The following is an 18,355-nucleotide window of genomic DNA, read 5'->3' as shown; positions in this document are numbered from 1 at the left end:
GTACTGTGTGTTTAGCTGTGACAGTGTGTGTACTGTGTATTTAGCTGCGACAGTGTGTGTACTGTGTGTTTAGCTGTGACAGTGTGTGTTTAGCTGTGACAGTGTGTGTACTGAGTGTTTATCTGTGACAGTGTTTGTACTGTGTGTTTAGCTGTGACAGTGTGTTCAGCGTGTGTTTAGCCGTGACATTGTGTTCAGCGTGTGTTTAGCTGTGACAGTGTGTGTACTGTGTGTTTAGCTGTGACAGTGTGTGTACTGTGTCTTTAGCTGTGACAGTGTGTGTACTGTGTCTTTAGCTGTGACAGTGTGTGTACTGTGTGTTTAGCTGCGACAGAGTGTGTACTGTGTGTTTAACTGTGACAATGTGTTCAGCGTGTGTTTAGCTGTGACAGTGTGTGTACTGTGTGTTTAGCTGTGACAGTGTGTGTACCGTGTCTTTAGCTGTGACATTGTGTGTACTGTGTTTTTAGCTGTGACAGCGTGTGTTTAGCTGTTACAGTGTGTGTACTGTGTGTTTAGCTGTGACAGTGTGTGTACTGTGTGTTTAGCTGTGACAGTGTGTGTACTGTGTGTTTAGCTGTGACAGTGTGTTCAGCGTGTGTTTAGCTGTTACAGTGTGTGCACTGTGTGTTTAGCTGTGACAGTGTGTGTACTGTGTGTTTAGCTGTGACAGTGTGTGTACTGTGTGTTTAGCTGCGACAGAGTGTGTACTGTGTGTTTAGCTGTGACAGTGTGTTCAGCGTGTGTTTAGCTGTGACAGTGTGTGTACTGTTTGTTTAGCTGTGACAGTGTGTGTACTGTGTGTTTAGCTGTGACATTGTGTGTAAATTGTGTTCAGTATGTGTTTAATGTTACAGTGTGTGTACTTAGTGTCCGGTATGTGTTTTATGTTTAGTTTGTGCGTTACTTTCAAGTGTGTGTACCTCATGTTTTTAGATGACATGTTTACCCTTCATTTACCATGTATAACCTTCGACAGAGTGACCACTTGTAACCAGCTGTCAAATGTGATCACCATTACCTATACATGTCAATAATAACCCTTCTGTGTCTGAACACATGGACGGTTATCCACCCCGAGCTTTTCAGGTGTCACTGATCAACGGCCATGCAACAGCACAACGCGGCGTGACCGCCCATTCTGTGGTTCTAATAATCGAATGCTGTAGACACAATCACCCAGCAGTAGAATTATTCAGTTGACGAGGGACAGAACACGAGACACAAGACGGTCAGACGCTGTCGCTGAAAGCAGAAAACAGGTCTCCATTCATGCCCCATGCCACACGGCAGAATATTCAGGCGCTAACCAGCACTTATAGAATGCCCTTAGTTATTTCAATTACAATATGACACTCTTTTGATAGGCGCGACAGATGGTTGCCTGCATTAAAGATCTGAATTTCACGCCCATAGTAAGCACATGTTGGTGCTGTGAGAATGCTACGTAATAGCCGCTGCAAGAAATGGACCTCCAGGTCTATGGAGTAGCAACTCGAGCTCTTATAACAGGTCAGTTGTACAATCATATTTCCTCTACATACAGTGTGCCCTTGTCTAGTGGTTCTTCCTAAGACAAACAAAATGTCATTACTGCTGTTAATGAAAATGCCATTACTGTGTTTTCTGTTAATGATATACTTTAATTTGCTTATCCATAATTTTTTCATTGATTTTTCTTACTCTTATACTGAAATATTTTTCTGTGCCAACCTAAAGAATTCCTAATTAGTAATATAATGCATAGTTAAAAGAGCAAATGTAGTCGCCTGTGCTGTGAAATTGGGAAAAAAACATCAGCTCCATATGTGAACATACCGACCTACGATATATAATTTCTAATATTACATACTTGTATGGTCGTAAACAGCAGCTGTATATTGCTGGCGACAATACCTGTGATGCTAACAGGTCCAACAATAGCTCCATTCAGGTCAGCAGACTGACGGTCATGGCACAATTCAATACCGACATACTTCAACTACACGTGCAGCGCAACCATATCCATTGGTGGTCCATAGTACTAGTGAACACAGCCCCTGGTGTCAACACAGTCGTACGGTTATTGAATTATATCACAAATAGAGGCATTTGCACTAGTTGACACAGGTGTTATAGACTTGAACTATCAATAGAGTGTAAGAGTTAGGTTTAACGTCTCTTTTAGAAGTATTCCAGTTGTAGCACAGCGTATCAGCTAATGTGGAAGGAAAGCTCGACGTTATGCGTCAAAAACGTTTACCACTTTGGTGAGACTATCGAAGACGGCTATAGCGCTGAGAAAACTAGAAACGTGGTCGGGGAGAATCGGGATTCGAACCCACAATCAGCGGGGCCAGCGACGACAGAGCCCCCTGTCCACATTGTCAATATAGGCTCAGGAAGTATGTAGATATACAATATGTCAATATAGGCTCAGGAAATATGTAGAAATACAATATGTCAATATAGGCTCAGGAAATATGTAGAAATACAATATGTCAATATAGGCTCAGGAAATATGTAGAAATACAATATGTCAATATAGGCTCAGGAAATATGTAGAAATACAATATGTCAATATAGGCTCAGGAAGTATGTAGAAATACAATATGTCAATATAGGCTCAGGAAATATGTAGATATACAATATGTCAATATCTCAGCGTTTATTATCCCAGGGGCGTAAAGGGAACAAAGCCGTAATTAGTAAATGAATTGACCACAGAGAAAATCAGTGGGCTTGTGACAACAGGTGTTCGCGATAATGGTAAGCATGTCCAATGCTATGACGACGCAATACATGTGGTGGTCAATAGATACAGATGACATGGCCCGACCAGTAGCCTGTCCATTCACACAATCTGAGTATACAAGATAATGGTAAGCATGTCCATGGGAAAACAGTGACGAGGTAGGGAATTATTCTCTTATCCCCCGACCAGTAGCACTGTCCATTCACACAATCTGATGAGTATAATCAAGAAAATGGTAAGCATGTCCTCCCCGACCAGTAGCACTGTCCATTCACACAATCTGAGTATACAAGAAAAATGGTAAGCATGTCCTCCCCGACCAGTAGCACTGTCCATTCACACAATCTGGAGTATACAAGAAAATGGTAAGCATGTCCTCCCGACCAGTAGCACTGTCCATTCACACAATCTGAGTATACAAGAAAATGGTAAGCATGTCCTCCCCGACCAGTAGCACTGTCCATTCACACAATCTGAGTATACAAGAAAATGGTAAGCATGTCCTCCCGACCAGTAGCACTGTCCATTCACACAATCTGAGTATACAAGAAAATGGTAAGCATGTCCTCCCCGACCAGTAGCACTGTCCATTCACACAATCTGAGTATACAAGAAAATGGTAAGCATGTCCTCCCCGACCAGTAGCACTGTCCATTCACACACTCTGAGTATACAAGATAATGGTAAGCATGTCCTCCCCGACCAGTAGCACTGTCCATTCACACAATCTGAGTATACAAGAAAATGGTAAGCATGTCCTCCCCGACCAGTAGCACTGTCCATTCACACAATCTGAGTATACAAGAAAATGGTAAGCATGTCCTCCCCGACCAGTAGCAATGTCCATTCACACAATCTGAGTATACAAGAAAATGGTAAGCATGTCCTCCCCGACCAGTAGCACTGTCCATTCACACAATCTGAGTATACAAGAAAATGGTAAGCATGTCCTCCCCGACCAGTAGCACTGTCCATTCACACAATCTGAGTATACAAGAAAATGGTAAGCATGTCCTCCCCGACCAGTAGCAATGTCCATTCACACAATCTGAGTATACAAGAAAATGGTAAGCATGTCCTCCCCCGACCAGTAGCACTGTCCATTCACACAATCTGAGTATACAAGAAAATGGTAAGCATGTCCTCCCCGACCAGTAGCAATGTCCATTCACACAATCTGAGTATACAAGAAAATGGTAAGCATGTCCTCCCCGACCAGTAGCATTGTCCATTCACACAATCTGAGTATACAAGAAAATGGTAAGCATGTCCTCCCCGACCAGTAGCACTGTCCATTCACACAATCTGAGTATACAAGAAAATGGTAAGCATGTCCTCCCCGACCAGTAGCACTGTCCATTCACACAATCTGAGTATACAAGAAAATGGTAAGCATGTCCTCCCCGACCAGTAGCACTGTCCATTCACACAATCTGAGTATACAAGAAAATGGTAAGCACGTCATGCCCGACCAGTAGCACTGTCCATTCACACAATCTGAGTATACAAGAAAATGGTAAGCACGTCATGCCCGACCAGTAGCACTGTCCATTCACACAATCTGAGTATACAAGAAAATGGTAAGCACGTCATGCCCGACCAGTAGCATTGTCCATTCACACAATCTGAGTATACAAGAAAATGGTAAGCATGTCCGTCCCCCGACCAGTAGCAATGTCCATTCACACAATCTGAGTATACAAGAAAAATGGTAAGCATGTCCTCCCCGACCAGTAGCACTGTCCATTCACACAATCTGAGTATACAAGAAAATGGTAAGCACGTCATGCCCGACCAGTAGCATTGTCCATTCACACAATCTGAGTATACAAGAAAATGGTAAGCACGTCATGCCCGACCTGTAGCACTGTCCATTCACACAATCTGAGTATACAAGAAAATGGTAAGCACGTCATGCCCGACCAGTAGCACTGTCCATTCACACAATCTGAGTATACAAGAAAATGGTAAGCATGTCCTCCCCGACCAGTAGCATTGTCCATTCACACAATCTGAGTATACAAGAAAATGGTAAGCACGTCATGCCCGACCTGTAGCACTGTCCATTCACACAATCTGAGTATACAAGAAAATGGTAAGCACGTCATGCCCGACCTGTAGCACTGTCCATTCACACAATCTGAGTATACAAGAAAATGGTAAGCACGTCATGCCCGACCTGGTAAGTAGCACTGTCCATTCACACAATCTGAGTATACAAGAAAATGGTAAGCACGTCATGCCCGACCAGTAGCACTGTCCATTCACACAATCTGAGTATACAAGAAAATGGTAAGCACGTCATGCCCGACCTGTAGCACTGTCCATTCACACAATCTTAGTAAACAAGATAATGGTAAGCACGTCATGCCCGACCAGTAGCACTGTCCATTCACACAATCTGAGTATACAAGAAAATGGTAAGCACGTCATGCCCGACCTGTAGCACTGTCCATTCACACAATCTTAGTAAACAAGTAAGTATTTTGGAGCACAGCAATACACCTGCCATGTAACGGCGGCGTGTAAATAAACTAGACAATCAAGTGATCTATGAGCCAGGAAATCCATGTGTTAATTTTGAATTACCACTACGGTGTAGACGTTCAGAGAACCCGCTACTTTCTACATCGAGGTGTTCTATAACTGGTCTCACCCCGTCTGTAACGAGTCTTCTGTTATAGTATATCACATCTCGGTATTACTATCATATCGTAGCCCCGTCTATGACTGCAATCTTATAAGACAGTAGAAAGGATAATATCCGTTCTTATTTGAAGAAAGATTCTTCGTGCGATATATTTTCTATCGCACAATGACAAATTACCAGTCGTGTTTAGGATTCAATAGAATGGAACACACTTTGATCACATATCTGATTGGAATGCATTAAGAAGGTGATATGTTTGTAACATACTTCATAGATCATAAGTTAAAACAAATTTTATTGAACATAGACTTATAGTAATTACGGTATAAATAACTTGGAAGGAGCTGTTGTTTTTTGAAAACCCGACACGAACACTCGGATTATATTTTGATCTTTACGCACCACGAGGCCAGAATCAACTGGAATGTGATTATATACTCAGCCAAATCATAAACACCTGTTGAGGTTACCCCCACAATGGAAGTAGTGTGTGTATTGTTGTTGTGCTGCTGTCATCCAGGTAACAAGACAAACCACCAAAAGGGATTGCGGCATCATTTTATTGGACATAAATTGCATGACATTCCATGACCCCCCAACGCGAACTTCACACTGATAAAAACCGCTGGAACAGAAGAAATCAGATGGACAGTTGGCATAACATGCTTCCCAGGCCATATTACGCTGACCCCTCCACATCGGTCAACCTCACGAACACAAATATTGTTTGTGGGACACACACACACACACACACACACACACACACACACACACACACACACACACACACACACACACACACACACACACACACACACACACACACACACACACACACACACACACACACACACACACACACACACACACACACACACACACACACACACACACACACACACACACACACACACACACACACACACACACACACATCATCACACATCACACGTGGCATGCTCACGTGGCATGCTCACGTTGCTGATTTTGTGTAGCGGCATACGCTCTTTTTGATTAAACTACAATTTTGATGTTTAGCAATGTCTGTGTGCTTGCATTCTACGTGATCACGTGACTCGCTGCACGCGATTGTTCTAGATCTGTTTCACACTTTTTTCACGCTTTCTGACCACATTTTTAACGTCGGTCGACAAGACCACATGACATTGCTGTTTGTGTGAGAAACTAAATATAATTACACCCTTAAAGTTACTACCAATAATGTGAGTGTCAAGTTTCAAATTTGTTGAGTATATTTAGGTCAAAGGATGTTCAGTGTCGTTTGTTACTGGTACAATGGTATCGTAAATCATGGGTGCACAGCCAGTAGTTAGAACACGGGACCATAAGGAATACATGTTAGTATAACCTGTCTGTAGCCATGCCCTACCTGCATACACAGAGAATACTATACGAGGTCTCATTACATACAAATTATACGAAACGAGTGTCCTCCCTATGGTATCTAAACGAAAGCGAGGTCAGATACCAAAGGAAGGTCACGGGTTTGGTATAATTCGTATGTATTGAGACTGAGTGTGATATTTTATTTATTACCCACGTCTTACCTGCATAAAATTGACAAAATAGCGTATTTTTGTTGTTTTTATGCTTTCAAACCGAAACTGGTTTCATAAAGTGGTTGCGGAAGAATTTTGCATGACGTCACACTGTATTTACGTCACTACGTCATTCCCGTCTGCCCCCTCGTTATCAAAGGTACCCTTGGTAACCGACGTCACGATGCATGTCAGTTATCATCGCCTCGTACAGCCTCCTACAGTACACTACTCCGTAGCACCCTGTTTCTTGGTTTGCAGTTGCTTCAGTCGGCTAGCATCACTGGCGGAAACATTACGTTTATGGTTATCGACGGATAAAATGTCTCAGTTCGACTCACAAGTTAACAGCGACACGATAACGTTCGCAATGTCTATATTCCCACAATGCATCCGCGGAATGTGGCGTTACTAGTCAGGTTCATCTGGATGTACTGATCTAAACTTACGTTGGTAGTAGAAATGCGACTTTCATATTGCCCCATTTGGTCAACGTTAATACAGATATAATTTTAAAAATTTAGAGAATATTTCACCCGAACATAAACCGTCATCAAACTGTTTTTTTCTGGTAACGTGCATCTTAACGTGCAAGTCAGTGAGCGAGGATTGTTAATTTAGGTTACTGTCGGTTATCCAATCAAATCGTTAGGTTCTCAGGTCAACGCGATACGGCACTCCTGTGACGTACGAAATAAGTATGCACCTATCCGTACGTTGACCACGTAGGTAATAAATGTACGTTTACTGTGACTGTAAACGTGCAATACTATACGATTGTTCCGCATCCCTCCCTTAATACGTAATGTTGAAGGGAAGTCACAAGTCTTGCGGGAAGAACACGCGGAACCCACAAACACGACTCGACAGTGAGGTAGTCCGAAGGTTTAACCGTTGGCTGGTGGAATACTGCCTGCTCAAAGCGGCATAAAACCCTACACAGTCACTCACTAACGCGAGATGACCTAAGATCGTCATAAAGGCGAGTTTGGGCAGAATCAGCCAAAGAACAAAGTGCGTGCGTGCTTGCTTGCGTGCGTGCGTGCGTGTAAACATCTTCCATCCTTAAAAGCAGTTTCAAATGTAACAGTTGTGCGGGACCATCTGATGCTATCCTACATCACCGGCGACGTGCACATCCGTCACCTATGCAAAGGCAGGTTTACTTGAACAAAACAGGGCTATATGGTTCACGTTAAAACAGGGAATTGCATTGGGATAAGTGATGTGCTAAAGAAATCGTTAACGACGTTGATAGTTTAGTCCACATGAAAAACTAAACTCTGGCCCGTCTACACCAAGTACTGTACCAAGTATTCCGCGCCTACACTTTAGCTGTGAGACTTAACTTTTCCCTTCCTTATCAGACTTGGTTAAAATACAAACTTTAATACAGACAATTCAACACTTCATTATTTGACCTTCGTGGCTACAGCAGCACAATATAGTATACGCACTTTGGTTTTTATGTAACTGGAAATTGAAGAAAGTTGTTAAATTTCATTATTTAACCATCACTCATTCCTGCAACAGTTTGAAATATGTGATATGTGGCATGTCAATAAGTAAAATGGTAAGTTTGCTGAACGAAGACAGGTATAAGAAATAAATTTGTAACCACATGACTTCTGCCATGTTTAAAATGTATATTTGTATTTACATAGGGAAAGTGTCTAATAAAATATGTTGCCCATCAGCAGGTATATCTTATGCAAGATGTTTTCATGCTAATATTTACAAGTTTGAAATTAATAGAAGAGAAGAGTGATGATTGAGCGCAAGTACGATATAATATCGTTGACATGAGACACTTTCAACTGAAAATCAGGGCCCCAGTTGTCTAAAGCGCCGCAATCCACTGATCAGAGTTGCTTCCCTTGGATGTGTCAGGAACCTGTGGACGGAGGCTGTGACTCAGCTGACTTTACACCTGATTAAGCTTACCAGACAAATGTTCACATTTCACATCAGCGAATAACTTTATAATCATGTAATTCTTCTTTTAAGTTTGTGTCTTTGTTGATATACATCGATTGCCGTCTACCTTCAGATTTATGTCTGAAATGTGTTATCAGAACTACCGTTTAGGCATAAGTACACGTCGATAGGTCTTCAACAGCTTGTGCATGTTCTGCAACATTCCATTGCGGATAGAACACATAGCCCTGCGACCTGTGTTACTGCCATTTCCAATAAAACAACAGCCGCATACACGTCGATCAAACACATGACATCACTAACAGTTAACATGACTTCTTAATGACAGGGGGCGGTGGGGTAGCCTAGTGGTTAAAGCGTTGGCTCGTCACGCCGAAGACCCGGGTTCGAATCCCCACATGGGTTCAATGTGTGAAGCCCATTTCTGGTGTCCCCCGTCGTGATGTTGCTGGAATATTGCTAAAAGCGGCATAAAACCATACTCAGTCAGTCAGTCTTAATGACAGGGTCCGGTGGGGTAGCCTAGTGGTTAAAGCGTTCGCTGGTCACGCCCGGGTTCGATTCCCCACATGGATATAGTGTGTGAAGCCCATTTCTGGTGTCCCCCGTCGTGATATTGCTGTAATATTGCTAATAGCAGCGTAAAACTAAACTCACTAACTCCTAGTGACAGTGCATATACGAATATCAAATATCGTATCACTGTCGAACGTGTTTAAAATGTTCTAGAAACAGGAATAGTGTTGAAAGTGTGTGTTTTGGACTCAGAAGTTGGAACCGGTGGCACTGAAAAGGGTGTATAAATACCCTATACTGGTGATAATAATCCACGTTTCTTTGATACTCGCATTACTTTTTACTTTAAGAAGCACTCAATCTATAGAATCGATTTCGTCGTCATAGCATGATAAGTATTTGCAATTTGCAAGTTTGAAAACCAGAAAATATTTGAAAAACTTCAGGCTATCGATTTGGAAGGATGTCAACAACTTATTTAAACACAACATTAAAATATAACCAGCGTGTCCATATCTGGTTATATTTTAATGTTGTGTCGGCGAGAAAACCCATAAGGGCATCATTTTTTTATGTGTTTCACGTAGCCACCAAATTCTGAACATGGGTCGGTCGGTCGGGCAAAAAAACTCAACTTAATAGACAAAATTATCTGAATAATGTTCTTGATTCTCATTTATTGTAATTGTTATTACACTTTCTCGCGCGTTTGGATTTATAGCAGCGACTGATTAAAGGATAAACATTTAATATGACGAGGCGGTACGTTTTAGGTTCGAGTCCGCGGTGTTGGAATGAAAAAAGAGTGGTTGGTTTTTCGGGGGGGGGTTGGGGTTGGGGTTGGGGGTTGGGTTGGGTTGGGGAGAGGGATTGGCAATAAAATTAGAAGGGTTGGTCGGGCGATGAGAAACACAGAAAATAAAAATGCTGCCCTAATGTTATATTTGAAATACCGCATGTATACCGACAATACTGGTAAGGACAATACACAATCGTGTAATTAGTAAAAACCCAGAAAGCATTTCTATTTGTTCAGCCATTAAAGCATCATTCGGTTGCATTCTACTGTCAATACTTGATAACATTGATGTGTAAATGTTTCCTATAACGTATTTGAATCTCAATTCATAAAGATAAATATGATAGACTGTCAAATAAACCAACTGAGAAGTCTTGAGCTGAATCAATATATTCTTTAAATAGCTATATCTCCGTATACGTTATTCCGACATTTAGACTACTCGAAAGCTAATACGGCGCTGAAATGGTAAATGTTTGTCAATAGGCAGGTGCGGTGAATTACTATGAATAAGGACGATTGTGACTGAGTATGGTTTTACGCCGCTTTTAGCAATATTCCAGCAATTTCACGGCGGGGGACACCAGAAATTAGCCTCACATTTTGTACCCATGTGGGGAATCGAACCCGGTCTTCGACGTGACGAGCAAACACTTTAACCACTAGGCTACCGCCCCGCCCCGGACGATTGGGAAGTTGGTAAGGAAGTATATAGGTGTGTTGCTCTACAAAATCTAAAATCTGAGAATATTCAGAAAAAATGCAGGTGTCTTACTTTAACGAGTACATGCCTGAATTTGACTGCATGAAATATAACTGTAGGCAAATGAAGCAAGGTAACTGAATCATAGTTGTATGTATGCTAGGATTTTAAAGAACAGATGGCATGTCTGGAATCAAACTGCCTTGATAGTATGCCGGTGTGTCCTATACTATATTTAAAACAAGCAAATGAGCACTTATTCAACCATATGTTTAAAATCGCACAAGTGACATAGATATCTGTGCAAAGAAACCCCATATTTCAATTATAAGTCAAATCAATACTCGGTAAATATAGAGGCTGGTATAGGCAGGAGCTTAGACCTATTACACAGGGTAAGACGATGCTCGCTTTCCCGGGGATGCCATAATTTGTATTCAATGCAAAGTGAGGTACTTGTAATGCTATCATTCCTTGCTATTCTCGCATCATCTCGCGTCCTGTCACGTGACATATTCCCGGGCGAGCTCGAGGCTCATATATCCAGCGCCTGAGATCAGCTTCAAAATTTACTGATGGAAACCTACCTAACTTTGAGGAATCTAAGTAAGATAGGCTTCTGAAATGATATTGCTTCATGCTGCGATCCCTTATGCAAAAAATTGTAACAATAGCTATGTTTGTACAACGTCTGAGTCCGGGCACAGAATCAACAAGGGTGGTTTGTCGGCATATGTGTTGTGACAGTTGTAGAAGATGCTGTTTGTAGAGTTGGGAAGGTGTGTTACAGGTGTAGACCTAGGAAGGTGTGTTACAGGTGTAGACCTAGGAAGGTGTGTGACAGGTGAAGAGCTGGGAACGCGTTATTTCTGTAGTAGAACTGGGAAGATGTTGTGACAGTTGTAGAGCTGGGAAGGTGTGTGACAGGTGAAGAGCTAGGAAGGTGTTGTGACAGATGTAGAGCTGGGAAGGTGTTCTGACAGCTTCCCAGCTCTACACCTGTCACAACTTCCCAGCTCTACACATGTCACAACACCTTCCACGCTCTACAACTGTCTCTGCACATCAACTCTACACCTGTCACAACACCTTCCCAGTCTACAACACCTTCCAAGCTCTACACATGTCACAAGACCTGTCACAACACCTTCCCTCTACAACTGTCAGAACACCTTCCCCAACTCTACACATGTCACAAGACCTCCCAACTCTACACACAACACCTTCCCAAGCTCTACACCTGTCACAAGACCTTCCCAACTCTACACCTGTCACAAGACACCTTCCAAGCTCTACACCTGTCACAACACCTTCCAAGCTCTACACCTGTCACAACACCTTCCCAGCTCTACACCTGTCACAACACCTTCCCAACTCTACACCTGTCACAACACCTTCCCAAACTCTACACACTGTCACAACACCTTCCCAACTCTACACATGTCACAAGACCTTCCTAAGCTCTACAACTGTCAGAACACCTTCCCAACTCTACACATGTCACAAGACCTTCCCAACTCTACACCTGTCACAACACCTTCCAAACTCTACAACTGTCACAACACCTTTCCCAACTGTCAGTCAAACACCTTCCCAACTCTACACCACAACACCTTCACAAGCTTCCCACACTCTACACACTGTCACAACACCTTCCCAACTCTACACCTGTCAGAACACCTTCCCAACTCTACACATGTCACAAGACCTTCCCAACTCTACACCTGTCACAACACCTTCCAAGCTCTACACCTGTCACAACACCTTCCCAGCTCTACACCTGTCAGAACACCTTCCCAACTCTACACCTGTCACAAGACCTTCCCAACTCTACACCTGTCACAACACCTTCCAAACTCTACACCTGTCACAACACCTTCCCAGCTCTACACCTGTCACAAGACCTTCCCAACTCTACACCTGTCACAACACCTTCCCAAGCTCTACACCTGTCACAACACTCTACACCTGTCACACTCTACAACAGCTCTACACCTGTCACAACACCTTCCAAGCTCTACACCTGTCACAACACCTTCCCAACTCTACACATGTCACAAGACCTTCCCAACTCTACACCTGTCACACCTACCTTCCAACTCTACACCTGTCAGAAGACCTTCCCAGCTCTACACCTGTCACAACACCTTCCCAGCTCTACACCTGTCACAACACCTTCCAAGCTCTACAACTGTCACAACACCTTCCCAACTCTACACATGTCACAAGACCTTCCCAGCTCTACACCTGTCACAACACCTTCCAAGCTCTACAACTGTCACAACACCTTCCCAACTCTACACATGTCACAACACCTTCCCAGCTCTACACCTGTCACAACACCTTCCAAGCTCTACAACTGTCACAACACCTTCCCAACTCTACACCTGTCACAACACCTTCCCAGCTCTACACCTGTCACAACACCTTCCCAACTCTACACCTGTCACAACACCTTCCCAACTCTACACCTGTCACAACACCTTCCCAACTCTACACCTGTCACAACACCTTCCCAGCTCTACACCTGTCAGAACACCTTCCCAACTCTACACCTGTCACAACACCTTCCAAGCTCTACACCTGTCACAACACCTTCCCAACTCTACACATGTCACAACACCTTCCCAACTCTACACATGTCACAAGACCTTCCCAACTCTACACCTGTCACAACACCTTCCAAGCTCTACAACTGTCACAACACCTTCCCAACTCTACACATGTCACAAGACCTTCCCAACTCTACACCTGTCACACCTACCTTCCTATCATATTACAGCAGCCGCAATTATAAACAATGATTTGGCAAACATTTAAGATTGGGCTAAAAAGTGGCAAGTTAGCTTTAATCCTAGTATGTGAGAGTATAACATTCACTCGAAAAACGCAAATCTATGTCAGACCGAACTTATTAATGAATGGTGAAATTATTAAAGAAGTGGATAACCATAAACACTTAGGTATAACACTTCAAAGCGGTTGTTCCTGGAAAGTTCATATAGGTGACGTGATAAAGAAAATTAGTCAAATGATCAATTGTCTGAGAAGTTTGAAGTATCGTTTATCTCGGAAAACGCTTAATACTTTATACAACTCCTTTATCTTACCACTTTTTGATTACTGCTGTCATACAAGGGATAATTGTACGATTGAACAGGCGATTTTACTGGAAAATTTACATTTAGACGCCTTAAGAACTATAAGCGGTGCGGTTCGTGGCACCAGTCACGATAAAATATACAGGGAAATTAATTATAGCACACTGAAAGAAAGACGACATCGCTCTAAATTCATAACTTTCTATAAAATGTATTATCGTCTGACTCCTGATTATCTGAACGATCTTGTACCAGGTAGAGTACTTGAACAAAGCAACTATAATCTTAGAAATAGTACTTCCATTCAAACTATTAATTGTAGAACGCAAAGATATTCTCAATCATTTTTACCGAGCGCGATTATGTCGTGGAATTTATTGCCCGATGGAGCTGTTAACTCTTTTCCCCTGAATCAATTTAAAAGGTTCACTCCAAAAGACAGACTTCCCATAAGACAGACTCAACGAGTACAATAATTAGCTGAGCCATGCTGTCCACCCCTGTTGAATTAATGAGCTGGCCTAGGAAGAGCAGCGTATGTCCCATCCCAGAAAGGTCCGCCCCAGGTACTCCTAGAGGTTGTAGGAAAAAAAGTCATGGGAAAAAGTTCATTGATTTGGGGAGGAAAATAAGTCATAAACTCAAAATAAAATCAGTATTGATAATGTATTTATCAAAAAAGTCATAACAATATTATCAGCAATTTCTCTGAAACACATTTGAACCTAAATTAAAGTATTTATTCAAGTATAATACAAGTATAAATAACTGGAGAATAGGACGTTTTTGTAACAGTTGTTGTTGAATTAGTATTTGCAAATAACTGGAGAAAAGGATGTTTTTATTATTTATTGTTTTTCCCATGACTTGTTTACTATGCCTTGTTTCCGATCACCCTCCTAGATGGCTGTGTGCCAAGAACAAGGTGAAAGGAGAACATAATGATATTCAAGTGACTTTCTAATAAGTGTTATCTGTGCACTGACAAACATGTGATGTAAAATAATAGGGTGCTTGGTCTCATAGTGAGTGAGTGACTTAATATTTAGCGTCACATAGGCAATATTTCAGCCATATCGTGACGAAAACAAGTTTATATATATCAATATTAAAATCAATAAATTTAGAACATAAAAAGCTGTCATCGAAGACAGTAAAAATATTAGAGCATCACAGATATAAATTTAAAACTAGTACGCTATCATAAAATAAAATCAGTATAGACAGTACAAAATAAAAACGAGCTATAGATCACCAACAACTAAAGGTAGATCACCATACTAGGGTCCATGGGGACTTACAGTACTTTTGGTACCTGCATGGACCCTAGCTGGATTTACACCATCCCTTCAGCCGATGGCGAATATGCTGAGTTTTAGCCAGTATTAAAAATAACAAATATACTGCGATTAAAAGTTTGGTAGAGCTAAATTGACTTTGATGTTTTGAGACTGACGGCTGTTTTATGCTTATTGAAGGATACCAGGACATCGATTTACCTTAAATGTACCTTGATTTGATCATCCGAGCACAACTAAGATTCATGTACACAAAGAATGAAATCAGCACTAGACTGGGACATATCGGTGCCCATGGGATGTCTACTTCTTGTCTAAATGTCTCACTCCCACATTTTACATGGAAGTCCATTTCACATTGTTTTCTTAGTAAACCCCAGAAAACCTTCACTTTTAGTTCTTCCTCCTGATCCTGTAGGTTAAGGTATCTACGGTCACGTGGTTTTAGGAACAAACTACCTAAGCACAAGATGGTTTTCTTTACGTTTGCCATGGGAGTTTGTTGTGTACAAAGATCACACAAGCAGATGTTTGACAGAAGTGAAGCTAGTTATTGTCTGAGATAGCAACAAAGCAAGCAAATTATTTGAGGTTTTGGAGTCTGCTTGGAATTCATTCCACTTGTCCCAAATACTTTCTGTGAATATAGAGAAAGTCCTTCCTTGATTGTAAAAAAAGGATTCTGCTTAATCTTTGAGCCCGGGACTTGGTGGCTTAGTGTCTGGACTCAGCAATATATCTCTCCTTGTACGGGGCTTTGGAATCCAGTACAAAAGCAAAATGGATATATCATCATGTTTTAGAGCCAAGCCAGAAGCTGATGTACTGATGCATTGCAGATTCCTTTGTCAGTGAAACTACTGTATTTATTTGATATTTCAAGCGATAACAGCGGAATACAGTAAACTGAAAGACTGCTTGATAAACACAGACTCTCCAGAAAGTGTAGATGAGAGTTTAAAAGCATTTAATTCGAAGTTGTAAATATTGCAGACTACTTTTTCAAACATACGGTGAAACAGCATCCGGGACAATTCGAAAGAACAGATTTTAATAAATGGTTCGATAATGAATGTTACACTTTAAGACAAAGATTTAAATTAGCCAAAAAATGTTTCAAGAAATCCCCAGGTTTACCCCAAAGACAACACGTATTACAGTCCAGGAAACTCTACAAACAGAATGTACGTAAAATGAAAAGACTTTACACACAAAAGTCAGCAAATGAACGTAAAGAAATCGCCTAAGGACTTCTGGAAACGGCTGAAAAAATTAAAACAATCCAATTTCGGATGAACTCGACTTAAATTACTTTTTCGAACCATACAGATATTGACTTTACAAATCATAGTGTTGAAGAAGACATTGGGAACCTAGAAAACAGCGATAATAATACATATGAGGATCTTAACAAACCTATCTCATCAAAAGAACTTACGGAAGCACTCAAGAATATGAAAAGTGGAAAAGCAGCCGGAGAGGATGGAATGTTGGTAGAATATCTGGACGTGATAGTAGACCTCTCTTAGACAGGATATCACGAACTTATTCAATGTGATACTTGATTCCGGACACTCCCCCTCGGTGTAGACAGTTGGCCAAATCATACCTATACACAAGAAGGGATGTAAAGCAAATACGGATAATTATCGAGGAATCACCCTCCTCAGTAACTTTGGAAAACTATTTACCAAGATTCTAAATACAAGGCTGAACGTACTTGCCATGGAAAACAATCTTATTTCAGATGCACAGTTTGGATTTAAAAACAAACATAGCACCATTGACTCAATATTCATTTTACGAGCATTAATAGAAAAAAGTCTAAACGAAAATGGAAACCTAATTTGCTCATTTATAGATTACCAAAAGGCGTTCGACAGTATTTACAGAAATGGTTTATGGCTGAAACTGTACACAATTGGTATAGACGGCAATGTAATAAAGATATGTCGGTCCATGTACAGCAATGTTAAATCCTGTGTCAAGCTGAGGGACAGGACAAGCCCAACATTCAATTACAATCTAGGATTAAGACAAGGTGAAATCCTTTCCCCACTTCTTTTCTCACTTTTTATTGAAGATCTTGAACAGCAACTACAAGAGGGAAATGATACTGGGATTAATGTAGATGACCCAATGCTGTACCTGCTGCTTTTTTGCGGGCGATATGGTTATACTTAGCGAAACACCAGATGGACTACAGAACTGTCTAGACAATCTCGCCACTTACTGTGGATATCATGTTGGAAATCATGAACGAATTTAACTACTTTGGACTGCTTTTGTCATCAAACGGAAAATATACCACAACTATAAACGCTCTTGCAGATAAAGGAACAAAATCAGCGAATGCCCTTCTGTCTGAAATCAGGAAACATAACTTGGATATCCGAACATCGATTGAACTTTTCGATTCCTTTGTAGCACCAGTCCTTAACTATGGAAGTGAAATATGGGGCTCAATGAAAGCAGAAAAAATCGAGAGAATACACCGTAAGTTTCTTAAACAACTATTAGGAGTGAAGGACAGTACAAGTAACATTAAATTATATGGAGAACTTGGGACGCTTCCCTTTATCTATCATCAGTGAATATGGTGAAGTATTGGCTTAAACTTGTTTTTCTACAGAGAACAGCATCTTACAAACAATATTAAACTCCATGATGCAAACCTCTTCAAAATGGACCTGTGAAATAAAATCTCTCCTTGAACAGAACGGTTTTGGATATATATGGTTAAACCCAACTCTAACTACCACTAGCGAGTTCAACCCAGTGTTCAGACGAAGACTTGAAGATAACTACATTACACTTTGGCAGTCCAACTTGGAAAACTCATCATCGCTTTACCTATATAAAGAATATAAATCCACTTTTAAATTTGAAGATTACCTCCAGAAGATAAATAATCACAATCACAGAAAAGCTCTATGCAAACAGCGACTCTTATCCCACATACTCAACATAGACACTGGACGGTACGGTAGTTCCCGGGTACCACGCACTGAACGTTTGTGCACAATGTGTAATCTAACGGAAGTCGAAGACGAGTTC

General features: G+C 41.3%; 1 protein-coding gene across 1 annotated transcript in view; it reads left to right on the top strand.

Moving 5' to 3' along the window:
- Window positions 1-13,703, top strand: part of LOC124278675 (mucin-2-like) — a 28,993-nt gene extending 15,290 nt beyond the window's left edge. The window contains exon 3 of the mRNA XM_046714446.1: window positions 12,672-13,703. Coding sequence (XP_046570402.1) covers window positions 12,672-13,703 — 1,032 coding nt within the window. The remainder of the gene's footprint in view (window positions 1-12,671) is intronic.
- Window positions 13,704-18,355: the final 4,652 nt, after the last annotated feature.

The sequence above is a fragment of the Haliotis rubra genome, unplaced genomic scaffold, assembly GCF_003918875.1.
Source record: "Haliotis rubra isolate DU_JTF1 unplaced genomic scaffold, ASM391887v1 Scf24, whole genome shotgun sequence".
NCBI classification, from domain to species: domain Eukaryota; kingdom Metazoa; phylum Mollusca; class Gastropoda; order Lepetellida; family Haliotidae; genus Haliotis; species Haliotis rubra.
The sequence above is the reverse complement of the archived record's forward strand: the minus strand, read 5'-3'. Positions and strand labels throughout refer to the sequence as shown.